The sequence below is a fragment of the Lepidochelys kempii genome, chromosome 9 (genome assembly GCF_965140265.1).
Source record: "Lepidochelys kempii isolate rLepKem1 chromosome 9, rLepKem1.hap2, whole genome shotgun sequence".
Lineage (NCBI taxonomy): Eukaryota > Metazoa > Chordata > Testudines > Cheloniidae > Lepidochelys > Lepidochelys kempii.
In genome coordinates, this window is record NC_133264.1 from 47303599 (window position 1) to 47322853 (window position 19255).

At 49.9% G+C, this 19255-nt stretch overlaps 2 protein-coding genes across 6 annotated transcripts in view; both read right to left on the reverse strand.

Moving 5' to 3' along the window:
• Positions 1 to 3622: 3622 nt before the first annotated feature.
• On the reverse strand, positions 3623 to 6177 carry LOC140917402 (uncharacterized). Its single transcript, XM_073360179.1, has 2 exons — positions 4774 to 6177; positions 3623 to 4185 (listed from the first exon to the last, which is right to left on the reverse strand). Exons 1-2 carry the CDS (start codon positions 5354 to 5356, stop codon positions 3701 to 3703), a joined length of 1068 nt encoding a protein of 355 aa, XP_073216280.1. The 5' UTR covers positions 5357 to 6177; the 3' UTR covers positions 3623 to 3700.
• Positions 6178 to 6281: 104 nt separating this feature from the next.
• Positions 6282 to 19255, reverse strand: part of MYO7B (myosin VIIB) — a 99811-nt gene continuing 86837 nt past the window's right edge. For all 5 annotated transcript variants that reach the window (XM_073360171.1, XM_073360170.1, XM_073360173.1 and 2 more), the window contains exons 41-49: positions 17999 to 18104; positions 17392 to 17505; positions 15435 to 15522; positions 14150 to 14256; positions 13639 to 13824; positions 12340 to 12456; positions 11304 to 11387; positions 10041 to 10160; positions 6282 to 8168 (exon numbers count right to left, since the gene is read on the reverse strand). In XM_073360171.1, coding sequence (XP_073216272.1) covers positions 8079 to 8168; positions 10041 to 10160; positions 11304 to 11387; positions 12340 to 12456; positions 13639 to 13824; positions 14150 to 14256; positions 15435 to 15522; positions 17392 to 17505; positions 17999 to 18104 — 1012 coding nt within the window. In that variant the 3' untranslated portion in view covers positions 6282 to 8078. The remainder of the gene's footprint in view (positions 8169 to 10040; positions 10161 to 11303; positions 11388 to 12339; positions 12457 to 13638; positions 13825 to 14149; positions 14257 to 15434; positions 15523 to 17391; positions 17506 to 17998; positions 18105 to 19255) is intronic.

The window sequence follows — 19255 nt, forward strand, 5'->3', positions numbered from 1 at the left end:
GAAAAAGCCCTGAGGGTATGTCTACACTACGAAATTAGGTCGAATTTATAGAAGTCGGTTTTTTAGAAATCGGTTTTATATATTCGAGTGTGTGTGTCCCCACAGAAAATGCTCTAAGTGTATTAAGTGCATTAACTCGGTGGAGCGCTTCCACAGTACCGAGGCAAGCGTCGACTTCTGGAGCGTTGCACTGTGGGTAGCTATCCCACAGTTCCCGCAGTCTCCGCTGCCCATTGGAATTCTGGGTTGAGATCCCAATGCCTGATGGGGCTAAAACATTGTCGTGGGTGGTTCTGGGTACATATCGTCAGGCCCCCGTTCCCTCCCTCCCCCCGTGAAAGCAAGGGCAGACAATCATTTCGCGCCTTTTTTCCTGAGTTACCTGTGCAGACGCCATACCACGGCAAGCATGGAGCCCGCTCAGGTAACCGTCACCCTATGTCTCCTGGGTGCTGGCAGACGCGGTACGGCATTGCTACACAGTAGCAGCAACCCCTTGCCTTGTGGCAGCAGACGGGTACAACTGGTAGCCGTCATCGTCATGTCTGAGGTGCTCCTGGTCACCTCTGTGAGGTCGATCAGGAGCGCCTGGGCAGACATGGGCGCAGGGACTAAATTTGGAGTGACTTGAGAGGTCATTCTCTTTAGTCCTGCAGTCAGTCCTATTGAACCGTCTTATGGTGAGCGGGCAGGCGATACGGACTGCTAGCAGTCGTACTGTACCATCTTCTGCCGAGCAGCCATGAGATGTGGATGGCATGCAGTCCTTCTGCACCGTCTGCTGCCAGCCAAAGATGTAAAAGATAGATGGAGTGGATCAAAACAAGCAATAGACCAGATTTGTTTTGTATTCATTTGCTTCCCCCCCCTCCCCTGTCTAGGGGACTCATTCTTCTAGATCACACTGCAGTCACTTACAGAGAAGGTGCAGCGAGGTAAATCTAGCCATGTATCAATCAGAGGCCAGGCTAACCTTCTTGTTCCATTAAGGACAATAACTTAGGTGCACCATTTCTTATTGGAACCCTCTGTGAAGTCCTGCCTGAAATACTCCTTGATGTAAAGCCACCCCCTTTCTTGATTTTAGCTCCCTGAAGCCAACCCTGTAAGCACCCCTCCCAGCGTCAGAGCAATGGCAAACAATCGGGCATCTGAGAGTGCTGTCCAGAGCAGTCACAATGGAGCACTCTGATGGGGCTAAAACATTGTCGAGGGTGGTTCTGGGTACGTGTCGTCAGGCCCCTGTTCCCTCCCTCCCTCCATGAAAGCAAGGGCAGACAATCATTTCGCACCTTTTTTCCTGAGTTACCTGTGCAGACGCCATACCACGGCAAGCATGGAACCAGCTCAGGTAACCGTCACCCTATGTCTCCTGGGTGCTGGCAGACGTGGTACGGTTTTGCTGCACAGTAGCAGCAACCCATTGCCTTCTGGCAGCAGACGGTGCAATACGATTGGTAGTCGTCCTCGTCGTGTCCGAGGTGCTCCTAGCCACGTCGGCTGGGAGCGCCTGGGCAGACATGGGCGCAGGGACTAAATTTGGAGTGACTTGACCAGGTCATTCTCTATAGTCCTGCAGTCAGTCCTATTGAACCGTCTTATGGTGAGCGGGCAGGCGATACGGACTGCTAGCAGTCGTATTGTACCATCTTCTGCCAAGCAGCCATGAGATGTGGATGGCATGCAGTCCTTCTGCACCGTCTGCTGCCAGCCAAAGATGTAAAAGATAGATGGAGTGGGTCAGAACAAGAAATAGACCAGATTTGTTTTGTACTCATTTGCCTCCTCCCCTGTCTAGATCACACTGCAGTCACTCACAGAGAAGGTGCGGCGAGGTAAATCTAGCCATGTATCAATCAGAGGCCAGGCTAACCTTCTTGTTCCAATAAGAACAATAACTTAGGTGCACCATTTCTTATTGGAACCCTCCGTGAAGTCCTGCCTGAAATACTCCTTGATGTAAAGACACCCCCTTTGTTGATTTTAGCTCCCTGAAGCCAACCCTGTAAGCCGTGTCGTCAGTCGCCCCCTCCCTCCGTCAGAGCAACGGCAGACAATCGTTCCGCGCCTTTTTTCTGTGCGGACGCCATCCCAAGGCAAGCATGGAGGCCGCTCAGCTCACTTTGGCAATTAGGAGCACATTAACCACCACATGCATTATCCAGCAGTATATGCAGCACCAGAACATGGCAACGCGATACCGGGCGAGGAGGCGACGTCAGCGCGGTCCCGTGAGTGATCAGGACATGGACACAGATTTCTCTGAAAGCATGGGCCCTGCCAATGCATGCATCATGGTGCTAATGGGGCAGGTTCATGCTGTGGAACGCCGATTCTGGGCTTGGGAAACAAGCACAGACTGGTGGGACCGCATAGTGTTGCAGGTCTGGGACGATTCCCAGTGGCTGCGAAACTTTCACATGCGTAGGGGCACTTTCATGGAACTTTGTGACTTGCTTTCCCCTGCCCTGAAGCGCATGAATACCAAGATGAGAGCAGCCCTCACAGTTGAGAAGCGAGTGGCGATAGCCATCTGGAAACTTGCAACGCCAGACAGCTACCGGTCAGTTGGGAATCAATTTGGAGTGGGCAAATCTACTGTGGGGGCTGCTGTGATGCAAGTAGCCCACGCAATCAAAGATCTGCTGATATCAAGGGTAGTGACCCTGGGAAATGTGCAGGTCATAGTGGATGGCTTTGCTGCAATGGGATTCCCTAACTGTGGTGGGGCTATAGACGGAACCCATATCCCTATCTTGGCACCGGAGCACAAAGGCAGCGAGTACATAAACCGCAAGGGGTACTTTTCGATAGTGCTGCAAGCTCTGGTGGATCACAAGGGACGTTTCACCAACATCAACATGGGATGGCCGGGAAAGGTGCATGATGCTCGCATCTTCAGGAACTCTGGTCTGTTTCAAAAGCTGCAGGAAGGGACTTTATTCCCAGACCAGAAAATAACTGTTGGGGATGTTGAAATGCCTATATGTATCCTTGGGGACCCAGCCTACCCCTTAATGCCATGGCTCATGAAGCCGTACACAGGCAGCCTGGACAGTAGTCAGGAGCTGTTCAACTACAGGCTGAGCAAGTGCAGAATGGTGGTAGAATGTGCATTTGGACGTTTAAAGGCGCGCTGGTGCAGTTTACTGACTCGCTTAGACCGCAGCTAAACCAGTATTCCCACTGTTATTACTGCTTGCTGTGTGCTCCACAATATCTGTGAGAGTAAGGGGGAGACGTTTATGGCGGGGTGAGAGGTTGAGGCAAATCGTCTAGCTGCTGGTTACGCGCAGCCAGACACCAGGGCGGTTAGAAGAGCACAGGAGGGCGCGGTACACATCAGAGAAGCTTTGAAAACCAGTTTCATGACTGGCCAGGCTACGGTGTGAAACCCCCTTGATGAAACCCCCCGCCCCTTGGTTCACTCTACTTCCCTGTAAGCTAACCACCCTCCCCTTCTCCCTTTAATCATTGCTTGCAGAGGCAATAAAGTCATTGCTGCTTCACAGTCATGCATTCGTTATTCATTCATCACACAAATAGGGAGATGACTACCAAGGTATCCCAGGAGGGGTGGTGGAGGAGGGAAGGAAAATGCCACACAGCACTTTAAGCACAGCACTTTAAAAGTTTACAACTTTAAAATTTATTGAATGACAGCCTTCTTTTTTTTGGGCAATCCTCTGTGGCAGAGTGGCTAGTTGGCCGGTGGCCCCCCCCACCGCATTCTTGGGCGTCTGGGTGTGGAGGCTATGGAAGTTGGGGAGGAGGGCGGTTGGTTACAGAGGGGCAGCAGTGGCAGTCTGTGCTCCAGCTGCCTTTGCTGCAGCTCAACCATACACTGGAGCATACTGGTTTGGTCCTGCAGCAGCCTCAGCATTGAATCCTGCCTCCTCTCATCATGCTGCCACCACATTTGAGCTTCAGCCCTGTCTTCAGCCCGCCACTTACTCTCTTCAGCCCGCCACTTACTCTCTTCAGCCCTCCACCTCTCCTCCCGGTCATTTTGTGCTTTCCTGCACTCTGACATTATTTGCCTCCACGCATTCGTCTGTGCTCTGTCAGTGTGGGAGGACAGCATGAGCTCGGAGAACATTTCATCGCGAGTGCGTTTTTTTTTCTTTCTAAGCTTCACTAGCCTCTGGGAAGGAGAAGATCCTGTGATCATTGAAACACATGCAGCTGGTGGAGAAAAAAAAAGGGACAGCGGTATTTAAAAAGACACATTTTATAAAACAGTCGCTACACTCTTTCAGGGTAAACCTTGCTGTTAACATTACATACATAGCACATGTGCTTTCGTTACAAGGTCGCATTTTGCCTCCTCCCACCGCATGACTACCCCCTCAACCTTCCCCCCTCCCTGTGGCTAACAGCGGGGAACATTTCTGTTTAGCCACAGGCAAACAGCCCAGCAGGAATGGGCTCCTCTGAGTGTCCCCTGAAGAAAAGCACTCTATTTCAACCAGGTGACCATGAATTATATCTCACTCTCCTGAGGATAACACAGAGAGATAAAGAACGGATTTTGGTTGAATGCCAGCAAACATACACTGCAATGCTTTGTTCTACAGTGATTCCCGAGTACGTGTTACTGGCCTGGAGTGGTAAAGTGTCCTACCATGAAGGACGCAATAAGGCTGCCCTCCCCAGAAACCTTTTGCAAAGGCTTTAGGACTACATCTAGGAGAACCGCAAATGCCAGGGCAAAGTAATCCTTTCACATGCTTGCTTTTAAACCATGTATAGCATTTTAAAAGGTACACTCACCAGAGGTCCCTTCTCCACCTGCTGGGTCCAGGAGGCAGCCTTGGGTGGGTTCGGGGGGTACTGGCTCCAGGTCTAGGGTGAGAAACAGTTCCTGGCTGTCGGGAAAACCGGTTTCTCCGCTTGCTTGCTGTGAGCTATCTACAACCTCCTCCTCCTCCTCATCTTCTTCGTCCCCAAAACCTACTTCCGTATTGCCTCCATCTCCATTGAAGGAGTCAAACAACACGGCTGGGGTAGTGGTGGCTGAACCCCCTAAAATGGCATGCAGCTCATCATAGAAGCGGCATGTTTGGGGCTCTGACCCAGAGCGGCTGTTCGCCTCTCTGGTTTTCTGGTAGGCTTGCCTCAGCTCCTTCAGTTTCACGCGGCACTGCTTCGGGTCCCTGTTATGGCCTCTGTCCTTCATGCCCTGGGAGATTTTCACAAAGGTTTTGGCATTTCGAAAACTGGAACGGAGTTCTGATAGCACGGATTCCTCTCCCCAAACAGCGATCAGATCCCATACCTCCCGTTCGGTCCATGCTGGAGCTCTTTTGCGATTCTGGGACTCCATCATGGTCACCTGTGCTGATGAGCTCTGCATGGTCACCTGCAGCTTGCCACGCTGGCCAAACAGGAAATGAGATTCAAAAGTTCTCGGTTCTTTTCCTGTCTACCTGGCCAGTGCATTTGAGTTGAGAGTGCTGTCCAGAGCGGTCAGAATGGAGCACTCTGGGATAGCTCCCAGAGGCCAATACCATCGAATTGTGTCCACAGTACCCGAAATTCGAGCCGGCAACGCCGATTTAAGCGCTAATCCACTTGTCAGAGGTGGAGTAAGGAAATCGATTTTAAGAGCCCTTTAAGTCAAAATAAAGGGCTTCATTGTGTGGACGGGTGCAGGTTTAAATCGATTTAACGCTGCTAAATTTGACCTAAAGTCCTAGTGTAGACCAGGGCTGAGAGTTAACCGCTCAGGAGAAGCTGGGCCTCCAGGGAGAAAGCCCTGGGAGGCCTTGCTCAGTAATTGAGTGAAGAACTCTGCAGAGCCTCGGAGATGAGCGAAGAATCTGCAGAAGATTGAGCTCAGGATTTTCATTCCTGTATGTTTTGAGTTGAGACGTTGTTACAAAGAAGGGATGGGACTCTTGTGTGACCTGGCTGGAGGACTAAGTCACCACACAGAGCACCAAAGTCTGGAGGAGGAAGGTGAGGTGGAGGGGCTGCAGTGCTGGGTCTTGCCATGAGGAGGCGCTCCAGGCGGGTGAGTCTATGACAAGAATGTTTTGCTGAAACATTTTCCATCAGTGCTGGTTAAAGGGTGATGTATTCATCAATGCTGTAGTGTGTGGAGGCACTGCTGTTGTGTCTGACACATGCCATGTAGCTAGGTTGGACTCTAGATGTCAGTGGTGAATGGTACGCTGTAGTAATGCAGAGGTAGTATAAGTTATTGGAGAGGTTTTCAGATTATACTGAGGTTGGGAGAGCACTCACCAGACTTATGGAAGAAAGAAACCACATCGTCATCACTGATCTGCAACAGTTTATTTATCTGAAACAGAATAGTTTGGCTGCAAAGATTTCAGTACGGAGTCAATGTATAAAACATTTCTCAGATACTATATCTAATTAAATTGAATTCAAAAGTATGATGCCAGCATTAACACCTTGACATTGGTAGTCTCAAAGCATCCATTGCTGGCAATGGACATTGCATTGGGAATATCTGACTGGTCACAAAAAGATCAACTATTCTGAAAAGTGTGGCACTCATTTAGATGCATAGAGATATTGAGACCCTATTCTCCCTGCAGTGCATGTACAATCCTTCCATTAATGGCTGTGTTGCACGCACACGTCCAGGGGACAACGAAGCCCATTGTCCATACATTGGCAAACTAGAACGAGAGATTCAACAGCACGGCTTTTCCAGCACCGTTAAACCATGCCTCAAGGAACTTGGTGTAAATGCACTAAAAGCACCACATGCCACTGTGGTCACAGGAGGGCTCTTCTGATTTGGGAAGGACAAGTATTTGCTCTTCTAGTACTAGAAAGTAGTGTAGGGGCAAGGTTACCTCCCAGGCTTTTTGAACTCTGAGCAGTTCTTATTGTGAGAGAGTTCTCTCTTGCTGACAGGAGTTGTGGCTATGGAGGAGCATGTGATGAACAAACTCTGAAACAGGCTTTGCCATTCAAGCTGTCTGCCAAACAGGAAGTCGGAGAAAGATCAAGAAAAATGAAAACCAATAAAATGAACCAACTGGCATTCTGTCTCCTGAAAGAATGTCTACATAACTCCATGCTAGGAGCACATCTATAGAGCAGGAAAATGACACTTTCAAAAGAGGTCTGTCATAGAATCAATCCTGTGTAATCCTGACTCACATTGAGTAGTATTTGTAGATGGAGCTATGTCAGTATAAGGGTGCAGAATCAGTCCTTAATAACAGCCCGAATCAGTGTGTGTTCATGCATAGTGGGGAGCACTCTGCTGTTTCCTTATGAGAAAGGAAGCCTGGGGGACACTCAGGTGCAGCTACCAAAGGGGACACAAAAGGAAGTGAACTAGCTCACAATTTCTCTAAGGCAACAAGACAGCAGACAACAACCATGTTATAGCAGAAACGGTTCTTCCCTTCTGCAAAGCCCAGTATACCTTACCAGCCTGAACTGTCCAGGACGATGCAGTTTCTCCCATAATTGCAGAATAGGGTGGCTATTACTGGGACTGGCAGCAAGTATTCTAATGCTAGAAGACTGAAGAAAAGTAGCACCTCCCTTTTTGAAGAATTTCTCTCTGTGTTCCTACCACTGAACGCTTTGCTGAAATGTTTTGGCTTTTCCTCCACTCTTGGAACCTCTCCGTTGTGTTGAAAAAGTAACATTATCTCTCTCTTTGCCAGAGACTCAGGTAGCTTATGCAATTGGTGGGAGTATACTGAATGATGTGCCCTTACGTTGCCAGAAGGAAGGAATTGGAGGGGCAGGTCCCTGTCAGAATGGAGGACACCATAGTAGATCCGAAGAGGTTTTCAGACTGCTTTTTCATGTATTAGTTGAGGGCCGTGCCCAGGTTGAAATCCAGGAAAATGCTGTGACATTTATAAACCATATTGAATTTGTCCATTGGGTCTAGGCGAGGAGAGCTTAAAATGTGTCCTCATTCGTGCTTCCCCCGTAGTGGTACTTCACCAGTGTGGCTTACTGAAGAATGGGTATGATCAGAGGATTAATTGGCAGGACCAGTGTTAAAATAGGTTTTGCTCTGGGATATGAAATGGAGGCTGTTTGGCACAGGTATGAATCGCAGGCTTCTACCCTCATGCAGGGAGGCGGGGATTCCTCTGCTTGTTCACAGCGTTCATTAGCAGCTGTACATAGGATGTCAACAGGTCATCCATTTTGTAACCCTGCAGGAGAGAGAAACTTTAACCTAGTCTCTTGAAAAGGACTCTAGAGGGTGCCAGCTGGCATCGAGAGTTATTCCCCAAGCTGTGTGCCCTCTGTACCGCCTCTCCCAGTGCCTAACGTTGTTCAGATCATTCTTTTCCATGGCTCCTGCTGGTGTGTCCTCAGGTACCCCAGCAGCGCTATTGAAAGCAGTGCTACCTACAGTGCAGGAAGCCATTTGGTCCCTGGTCTAGTGATCAAACAGGGTCGGTCTGTAGTGGTTCAGCAAACCAATGTTTTACACTGTCGGCTGCCATCTTGTGTTTCAGAATCTCAGCTTTCATATACAAGTCACTAGTTCTTATGTTTGCAAAGGTAACCTTAACAATACGAGCCCTTAGGAAGGCACGTCTGCCTTGGTTTATGAGTCTTGCAGACAGCCTGAAACAAGACTTCTGGGAGAAATGAGACTGCCCCACTCATTTAAGTCAAGGGTTCTCAAACTGGGGGGTGGGGCCCCTCAGGGGATCACGAGGTTATTACATGGGGGGGTTGCAAGCTGTCAACCTCCCCCCCAAACCTTGCTTTGCCTCCAGCATTTATAATGGTGTTAAATATATTAAAAAGTGTGTTTAATTTATAAGGGTGGGGGGTTGCACTCAGAGGCTTGCTACGTGAAAAGGGTCACCAGTACAAGAGTTTGAGAGCCACTGATTTTAAGTGGCTCATTGACTCTGAAATTTAATGACAAGATCTCAGCACTGCTAACCATTTTGCTGCTGATCAAAGCATGCCAGAAAAGGAAGATCATATTTAGAATCCCATGAAATTCTTTTTATTTATAATTCTTTTTATAAATCACTTTTCAGGATTTTTGTTACGACATTTTCACCAGGAGGCCCTGGGGAGGGGTCACAATACCACTCACTCAAATTTGTCCCAGCTACCCTCCCCGGTCCCAGTGGAGGCTTGACTAGGCCAAACCTGAGCAGCACTGCAACTCTGTGCATCAGGTCACAATGCCTGGAGTGGGGAGCTTGGCCCAGCCCCCGGGACAGGAGCCGCCATTGCAGGAGGAGGGGTTTTCTTATACGTTGATTTTCATTTTATTTTATATTTGTGAAAAGCAAGGGGCTGTAATTGTATTACAGAGCGCTAGGTGAGTGGAGCCTCAGGGAGGGGAAGCTTGGTTTGCCAGCAGAGCGGGGACAAGTACTACTTTTTCCCCTTCACTTTGGTTTCAACCCATCACTCGCTCTTCCACTGCAGCTGGTGCCACAGAGCAGCAATCTGCTTCTGACCTGCGAGACGGCTGGTCAGTAAAGCTGGAAGAACAATTCCTGTGGGAAGAGAGCTCTTGTCACCTCCATCAACCCTAAAGCCAGTCATGGCAGGAAGCTGTGTGCTTGTGACAGAGTGCTAGGTATAAAGGCCTGAGTCAGCGCTCTTCACAGCTGCCCCAATCAGGCAAAGTAGATTGGAGCTGACTATGCAAGGCGGTGGCTAATTTGTGGGCAGGGCAGGGAAGAAAGGCCAATTAAGCCATTAGCCAAGAGCCCACAAATGGGCACAGGAAGGAAGAGCACAGGGGGGAAGCAGGCAGTGAGAGAGCGAGAGCTAGCTCTCCTCTGCTTGGGAAAGGTCTTGGGTATCCTGTGAAGATGGTGGGATGCAACTGTAAATGAACAGCCCAGGGTGTTGAACCAGCAAAAGGTCTCTGTAATTTGTGGACTAAGAGACAGAACAAAGTTGGCCCTGTTATAGTGTATCCTTTATCTGGCTGTTTTCATGTACATCAGCATCCTTACACCAGGTATCTGTGATGCTTATAGACATAAGAAGAAAGGGAAAACTGAGGAGGGGAACATGGAAGGGACAGTGAGGCTCCTCACCAGAGATGTCTCGCACAGAATCCGGCTTCCCCGCACCAGGTTCCCAATTGTCATGTGGAAGTATGTGCTCCCACTGCTCCAGTTGGAGATTTTATTAAAGGGGTAAACTGTTAAGATGTCCTGCAGATAGAAAGAGACATAAATAACCAAACTGCAACAGTTTGGAAGGGAAACAGATTGTGCCGGGTTAGAAAAAGCGCTCCAGTAAGGCAAGTGTATCCTTTCATCTCCTAGTGCCTTCTGTTAGGGACTGTCACACAGCTGTTGAATTCTGCTCATGCCCCAAACAGCAGCACAGCATAACCCTCCCTACCTGCACAGAGCAGCTCAGCCCTGAGGTTTTGGGTTTCTGGAAGGCAGTTGTTCACTGTTAGCCTTTCCCATGCCATGCTGCTGCTTACGTTAGTAGCCATTAAGCCATTGGATATACCAGTGGCTTTATTTTTTGTAAAAGCAACATGATGACATACCCTATAAATTCTTATTGTGAATGTTTACATTGCAGCTGGTCCAGGTCAGCTGAATTGGGCTCAGGCAGCGGGGCTATAAAGTTGCGGTGACGATGTTTGGGTTTGGGCTGCAGCCCAGGCTCTGGGACCCTTCCCCTACATGGGGGTCTCTGAGCCTTTGCTCCAGCCCAAGCATCTACAATGCAATTTTATAGCCCTGCATCCCAAATCACCTGCGCGGGGCCAGCCACAGGTCTTCTGTTGCAGTGTAGACATGGCCCTGTTCTGCAGGCTTGACAGAACTAACTACACTGACAGGCTTACAGCCTGATTACCTGTCTCTTTCCATCCTAGATATTTGCTGTTCTGTAGACAACTCAGCTTTCCTGCCACTAATTCCCCAAAGCTGGTTCCCTACCATCTGCTCCATCCACTTGGCCGAACTCCTTCAGTTGGGGATTGCTCCTTCCTCATTACATATCCTTCTTGCCACCACTCCCCTTTACAGCTGCCATGAGGCCTTTCCTTTCCCAGGCAGAGATTGCTTGTAGCAATTGCCCGAATTATTTTGGAACAGCAGCTCTAATCCCAAGCGGTGATTTTGGGCACCACCCATCCTTCAGTTTCCCAGAGCAAATGGATAGGGGCTCTGTTTGTCTCCTCCTAAGATCCAGGTAGAAAGTCCTATCCCTTGTTCCTTAATGGGCCCAGCCAGTGAGGGGATCCCTCGTCAGAGCTGTCAAGGTGAGGTGGCCTGCATTTCCCAGAGAGCCAGACTGCAGCATCCCCCAGGCACTGGAGAAGTGACTCTTACCTTGGTCTTGGGGTGTATTAGTGAGACTCCTTGCTTGTTGACTGCAATCTGTATGATGTCTGGGAAATTTGGCTCGGAGGTTTGCTGGTGATCAGGAACAAAAAAAGAGTGTGTTTGTGGAGACGTGAATGACGATTCCTATTAATCGCAGAGAGACATTCAACTTTCCCCACTGTTGTTTACTGTCTCTATCAAATTAACACGGAGGCAACAAGCTCGGAAAGTGCCATGTAACCGTTGCCAAGAGTGACTGTTCTAGGACCATACTGAAGACTCGCACAACAGCTGTTTAAAGGCAGATCTCATTTGCTAGCTCTGGGCTATCAGGCAGTAGTTCTCTCACTTTGGTTTGTGGCGCACCCTTCCTGGCACTGCACAAACCAAGATGAGTTGAGAGCCAAGCTGGGGGGATGATGGGACGTTGGAGGGGGGCTGTGGCGTGAAAAGGTTAGTAGTGTGCACTGCTGCTGGGGAGGAAAGGAATAGATGGCATCTGGCTGCATTAGGTTGAGGGCAGCAGGACCCAGAACACTGCATTCAGGTTAGGGAGGCACCTACAAAGGGGCTCCAAAGAATATATAATGCAGCAGCCAACCCTGGTCACTGAACACGCTCCTCTCTGCACTGGTTCCTACCAAACACGAGTTCAGTTCAAGCACCCCCATGGGGAGTGGCCCTGGATACCTGAGGGGGCACCTCTCCCTGTGCCACCATGGCCCCCTATGACAATTATCTTTCACTGGACAAAGAGAGTGGTGAACAGGACAGAGGAGTCTCATGAGCCAGAGCTTCCCCAGGAGCTGGAACTAGACCACTGACTTGCTCCCACGAGAGGGCAGGGACCACGAACCTCGCCACGTGGAAGGAAATGAGTTTTGCTTTCCCTCACTAATGTGTTCTCACAGTCTCTTCCCCCTCTCTCGCAGGAGGGGTAGGGGCTGGAATAGCTTCCCATTTGGCAGATGATAGCACCCCACCTGGTGCTCCCCTGGCAGAACCATTAGTGCACGCGGAATGAGAAGCCACCTAGACACACCTTCACTTCGAAGAAAGCCGACCCAAACGTGGGCCACCGGTGGATCAGCTTCAAGAAGGCAACCTTGGCCTCGTCCACCGTTTTGCCCTCATGTTTGCTGTAGGCGCCGATGATATTCTGTATAGAAAAGGGACACGTACACCCCAGTGAGTGAGAGACTGGAGACAGGCTTTCCCCCACCCAGGGTTTGTCCTGCAGACATGCACTCACCCATCACACTGCAGGATCAGTCACTTGGCCACATCACCCCAAGGCAGCAAGGGGCACCTATGCCTGCAGGAAGAGGGAGCCCTGGGGTCTCCTGCAGCTGCTATAAGGAAGGAAGGTGGAAATCTCCGAGCAGCTCCTCTTACACAGGTTCCTGCCCTGAACTCCAGCAATGGGAACTGAAGATCCTCCCAGACCAGTAGCTCCTCACCAGGCCTGAGGGAGCCTGAGTGAAGGTCACCTGGCCCAGCAGGTTCCCCAGCTGGGCCTCCAGGCAGCACAGTGGAAAACTCCACCCAGGGCTCCCAGCTCTCCTCCTCCCCTGGGCCTGGGGCAGAGAAAGTGAAGCTCATGTAGGGATGGGGAGCTCCTAACAGTTCCTGTCTGTCCTCTCTCTAGGGGGATGGAGGAGACCCTGCAGAAGCGGGTGCCCCAGAGGGGCGGCTGAGTCAGGGTGGGAGTCAGACACAGGAACTGTTGCCTCCATGAGCAAGTCTCACCTGTCCTATACAAATGTGTAGGACAAGCTGTCCCCTGGCACCTCCTGTCAATGCATACACCCTCTGATTCCCTGCCAAGCATCTGTCCAACCCTTCTCTCTGCCTGGTGGGGAAGAGGGGTCTTTGTCCTGTTTGTTATGAATTGCGCAGAGGTGTGTATACTGCCTCTGGCTGCTACATGATAACTGGCTACCCATGAAAGGCTGATTATGTGAACCGGCTTTGATGTGGATGAAGTTAACCCTCAAATCCAGTGATATTTCCTAACTGTGTCCTTGTCTGTCCGTCCATCCAGCCATGGTGGACACAGAAAATGGAGAGGTCTGGGGTGGTCTCCAAGAGGACTGCACAGCTCAGCTTAGCAGCTCTGCAGATACGCACGTGTCAGAGGATTATTTTAGAGAGGATGCAAAATCTGGCTATAAACAGGAACAGAGGGTCTGGCTGCACTTTGAGCTGGCAGCCTGACTCCCAGCTTGAGGAGCTGTCCTCGTGCTAGCTCTCCGTGAGCTGGGCATGTAAAAGAGTAGCCGCAGCAGCGTGAGGAGCAGGACCGGCTGGCTGCCTCAAGCACATGTGATGGGACTTTTACCTTCTTCCACTCCTCCAGAGCCATCGCTCGGATCAGATTGTCTGGCACCAACTCCTTCAGCATCTTGGGGATGGCTGCCTGCTGTGATCGGTCCTTGTCAAAACGGACCTTATAAATCAGCCCTGCTATCTGGACAGCTTCCTCTTTGGAGCACTTGTGATATCCTCGCAGATACTTGGGCAGCTCCTGGAAGGCACAAGCAGTGAATCTGTGCAGAATGGTCTGGAGCCAATACAGGCCAGGCCAGGCAGAGACTGTGAAATGGAGATGCAGGCCTCACAGATCAAGCCCCCAGCAAAAGGCCAGCCCTGAAGGGTAACTTGATATTGACAGATGCCAAATTGATTATGTGTTTTAAAATCTGTGTGTGACCCTGGACCTATGATGGTGGCTGCCCTGTCTGAGATGGAGAAATAAATACTCTGGCAGAATCAGGTTCTCCCCTGTATCGCCCTGATCACACTGCATGATATAAGTTCCCTTCCTGGCCATTCCCTAGAGATGTAGTTACCTGGTGGTAATGAAAGATGGAGTCAGCCTTCAGGTCTTTCCCAGGAGTTACAGTCAGCCATAGCTTCCTCATGAAGTACACCTGGTAAGTAACAGCCACAGCAACCCCTACAGGAACAACATTGTCAGTGCTCCCCACGTCATCCTCTTAGGAACTGTAGCCCTTTTGAGTCAATGCTTCTGTCCCCTGGGCCCAGTTCTGATGGGTCCACATGGCTCAGGGCTACTGTACTTTGTAGGTTTGATTTATTTTTAGAAATAACATTAAAGTTACTGGCAGATGAAGCCTTCGCTATTGTTGCAGTCAGTTGCTGTAGGTTTACAATGGGAGCAAGCTGATGTGATGGAGGGAAGGGAATGACTGTCCCACGTGGAGCGGCAAGAAACGCTAGAGCTTCGTGGCTGTGTGTGTTATGCCAGGATCCTAGCCCATCACAGTGAGCAATTCCTGCCACCTCTCCTACCAAGCATTCACTGGCAGCTGCCTTTGCGAGAGGAGATGCTGATTTTAGGTGCCTGTATTTGATCCCTCCGGCCTGATGTTCCGAAGTGCTAGCAGGCACATCTCCTGGTAACTCCAACTCAACAGGCTTGGCTGCTCGGCGCTTCAGACAATGGGTGTCTCCAAACGGGTGTCTCCAAACGAGCAACTGAGAGTCAGTGGCCACATTTGGCAATTTTGACCCTAGTTCTTTGGAGAAATTAGCAAGAAAAGTGGGTGGAATTTGAGTTGAACCCAAATTTCGAATTACAAGTTTAGGTGGGGGAGGGGGACAATTATAATCAGATTTAACCCCATAAATGCTTTCCCTAAACAATACAACAAGATAACATGGGCTCAGATATTAAATTGGCTGCCAGAATAATCCACGTAACAAGCTGCTAATGAAGCAAGGAACTGAATTATATTGAGAGTCTGTGTAATATTTGATGCGTGTACCTGATGACATCGGATCTGGCAATGCACGAGTCGCAGACTGTGACTTGCAATCATCAGATCCACGAGTCAGCACGTTACAGATGCAGAAACTCAAATGTATCAACATCAGCCACAGCTACCCCCCTCCCCCACACACAGTCTTTAAAAGCCCTGTCCTTGCTGCTCCAGGTCAGCTGGTTCCTAGTACCGTGGCAAGCGACACCAACAGTGCACACGAACACCATGCCAGAAATGGGTTTTACCAGTCCACCAATCAGACGTTCACAAAGGATGAATAGATCCTGCTTTGCACCCACTGCTCTGCCAAAGATGAACACAGCTACCAAGAGTAGATCCCTTTCCTTACCATCTTTCCCTGGCTTGTTCTTCCGAGTCCAGTCAGTCACCTGCCGTAAGGAGTCAAAGAAGTAGTCGGCTTCATTCTGACTGATTACCTGAAAGACGCAGAGCAATGGGAGGAAGGAAATTGCATCACCCAGAGTCCCTGCCAACAGTACGGACGAGAGCACAGACATGGAGGGGAAGGATCAGAGGCAAAGGGAAATGAGAGGAGAGATTTGGGGGAGAGTAGGAGGAAGGCTAATGGAAGTGTCCTTCCCTCCCTGGAGTTTTACTCTGTTGCCATTCTTTCCTTCCCTCCTCCCTGGCTGCTTGCCCTTAACACAGATAGAAGCTGCCTACCCTGTTCTCAGCTAACTCCTGCTGCTGCAGTATTGGCAGACACAGGGCTCCTCTCTCCTGGAGCTCAGCGCTTTGCAGACGATCTATTCCTCCTGGTGCACAAAGATCAAATGGCACCAGAAGGAGAGGGAACACCTGCTGGACTGCCAGCGCCAACAGCCTGGCTTCAGCTTGAGCTGGAGGGGCTTTTGGGTGATAAGCTTATTCAAGGGAGGTATTGAGCACCCATCATCACAATGGAAGCCAACTGGAGTTACAGGCCAACACCTCACAGGGTCCGACCCTAAGCATGGAAAAGATCTGAACCCAGCAGTGTGCAGTAAGTGATCTTTCCCCTCCTTATACTGGAGTGGTGGCCAAGGAGCAGCCTAAGGGCCAAGTGTGGCCCTCAATAGTCTCCCCTTCTGTCCCCAACTACTCATCTTCACATAGGGATGTTACCCACAGAGACCACAGATCCCAAACCACCATGCACCTTCATATAGTCATGGAAACATAGGGCTGGAAGGGACATCGGAAGGCCTTCAAGGACAGCCTCCTGTGCTGAGGCAGGACCAAGTAAACCCAGACTATCCTTGATAGGTGTTTGTCCAACCTATTCTTAAACCTCCAATGATGGGGGATTGCACATTCTCCTTTGGAAATCTATTCTAGTGCTTAACTACCCTTATAGTTAGAGAGTTTTTCCTAATATCTAACCTCAATCTCCCTTGCTGCAGAGAAAGCCCATTACTACTACTACTCCTACCTTCAGGGGACATGGAGAACAATTGATCACCATCCTCTGTATAACAGCCCTTCATATATTTGAAGACTTATCAGCTCCCCCCTCCGTCCTCTTCGCTCCAGACTAAACATGCCCAGTCTTTTTAGCCTTTCCTCATAGGTCAGGTTTTCTAAACCTTTCATCATTTTTTTTTTTTTTTTGGTTCTCTTCTGGAATCTCTCCAACTTGTCCCCTAAAATGTGGTGCCCAGAACTGGACACTACTCCAGCTAAGGCCTCACCAGTGCTGAGTAAAGCAGGACAGTGCTGAGTAAAGCAGGAGTAAACCTCCTGTGTTTTACATATGGCACTTCGGTTAATATGCCCCACAATGATATTAGCCTTTTTTGTAATTGCACATTGACTCATATTCAATTTGTGATCCCCTGCTACCTCTGTTACCCTTTTCAGCAGTATCACTGCCTAGCCAGCTATTCCCCATTTTTCAGCTGTGCATTTGATCTTTTTCCTTCCAAAGTGAAGTACTTTGCACTTGGCTTTATTGAATTTCATCTTGTTGATTTCAGACCAATTCTCTAATTTGTCAAGATCACTGTGAATTCTAATCCCATCCTCCAAAGCGCTTGCAACCTTTCCCAGCTGGGTGTCATCTGCAAATTTTATTAGCATATTCTCCACTCCATTAGCCAAGTCATTAGTGAAACTGTTAGTTGTGAATTAAGATGCAGCATTATGCCCTGGAAGTTCTTGTCTCTGCAGCTCATGTCCCCAGAGTAAAGGGGAAAGTAGCAATAATCTGCTCCCTTATTTGTGGCCCCGGCTCCTGGCAGCCAAGGGGGCTACCTCAGGGAGGCTTCCCTGCCACGCTCCATCCTAGCACATCGGAGCAGAGTTACCTTGTCTGCGATCTTGACAAAGAGGCTGAATCCTTCCCAGGAGCTCAGCTGCAGTTTGGAGGCAATGGTCTGACACAGGTTCCGGATTCTGGTGTTTGTCCCCACCTCAAACACCTAAAACACAACAGAAGCCCTGATGGAATGCGACTGGGAAGAAAGGGGTGCTTAGAGCCAACGGATTCAGCTGTGCTGACAATTCAGAACTCTCTGTGGGTCTAGGCCAGTGGTGAGCTACCTGTGGCCCATCAGGGTAATCCGCTGGCGGGCCATCAGACAGTTTGTTTACATTGACCGTCTGCAGGCACGGCCCCCTGCAGCTCTCAGTGGCCGCAGTTGGCCATTCCTGGTCACTGGGAGCTGTGGGCAGCCGTGCCTGCAGATGGTCAATGTAAACAAACTGCCTCGCAACCTGCCAGCGGATTACCCTGATGGGCTGTGTGCAGCCCGTGGACCGCAGGTTGCCCACCACTGATCTAGGTGGATCTTATGAACCAAACAAAGAGTGCAATTCAGCCACCGTTCTGCACAGAGCAGCACCATATTCCATTGAAAAGTGGCCCTACATGGATCAAAGAAGTCAAGGGTAGGAGAAGGAGGGAGTTCTCACCTGCTCTGTATTGTTAGGGAAGCAAACCTTGTGTGAGATCTTGGTGATGTTCTGCTGGATGGCCTCCACCTCCACGTTATGGGGAGCCCACTTCCGAGCGCCATTCCTGGAAAACAACAACCCAAGGCACTTCAGAGCTGGGCATTCACTCATCCCCCTGGGGAGCTGCAGAGTGAGATTAATCTGACGCAGAGACCCCAGCACTCTGGCTTTGCAAAAGGAGACGTTCCCATTGCACCTCTGGCCCTAAAGCACGTTACATATATTAACAGGGCAAGGATGTGCGGGTTGATTGGAACATCCATTAAAAAGCCATTCTACTCTGAAAAGTGGCTAGATAAAAATGGCATTTGTGTGTTCAGCATTGTAGCTACTGTCTTTAATGGCTAACATAATTTTTTCCTCCTGTTTGCGAGAAGATGGCGAGAGAGCTAGATTCTATTCCGCTTCACGTATTGTCAACAGAATTTTAACTGAGATTCCGATGCAGAATCTTTAATACAGCTGATGATGCAGGTGCCAGCAAGCCCCCAGCTTGGAAGGGCTGTTAGAAGCATTATGTTTTTACCTGTCAACTGAGCAGGGTTGGTGTGGAAGTGTATTCCACAATGCCAGTTTCACACAGTCACACTACAGGTAGAGCTACACTTTAAGGTAAGGGGAGATGGGTCTGACTCAGTCCAGACCTCCACAGAGGCACAGGAGGGACAAAGCTAGCCCATTATTTTAGGGTGCTGCTATTTTCTCTGTTTCCTGCACTTTGTGGAGTAGCTCAGGTAGGGGGAGAAGTGGGGCAGACCAGGCTTGCTGTGGCCAGCCAGATCAATGGGGAGGCGTGGGATGGGGGGGACCCACAGTGACTTAGAGAAGAATTTGGCCTCGCCTCTGACCCAGCATACAGAGTTATTTTGGTTGTTTTTATAACCTCATTTCTTCTAATTTAGTAATGTGAATTTCAGTTAGGGAGGGGAAAACCGAACCTAACATTTGCTTAACAGCACTGCTGTTGATAGGTAACCCTGTTCAGCTCACCAGGATTCAGTCATTCTCAGTGTGAGTACTGGGAGGGGTATCTGGGGCCTCTCTCGAGGTGCGGGGGGGGGGGGGGGGGGAAGTATCGCTGTCTGTCATGGTGGCAGGGCAGCTGGCACAGACCCAGGGACTCAGCACCAGCCGTTAGTTAGCACCTCCCTGCTGAGAGCTGGAGCCTGGGTGGATAGGAACCACTCAGTTGCGGATGAAGGGGCAGGACCAGGG

Coding starts and splice junctions, on each gene's coding strand:
- LOC140917402 (XM_073360179.1), bottom strand. CDS start 5,356: ATGCAGAGCTCATCAGCACAGGTGACCATGATGGAGTCCCAGAATCGC. Junction 4,186..4,773: donor AGGTGGAGAAGGGACCTCTG/GTGAGTGTACCT, acceptor TTTCTCCACCAG/CTGCATGTGTTTCAATGATC.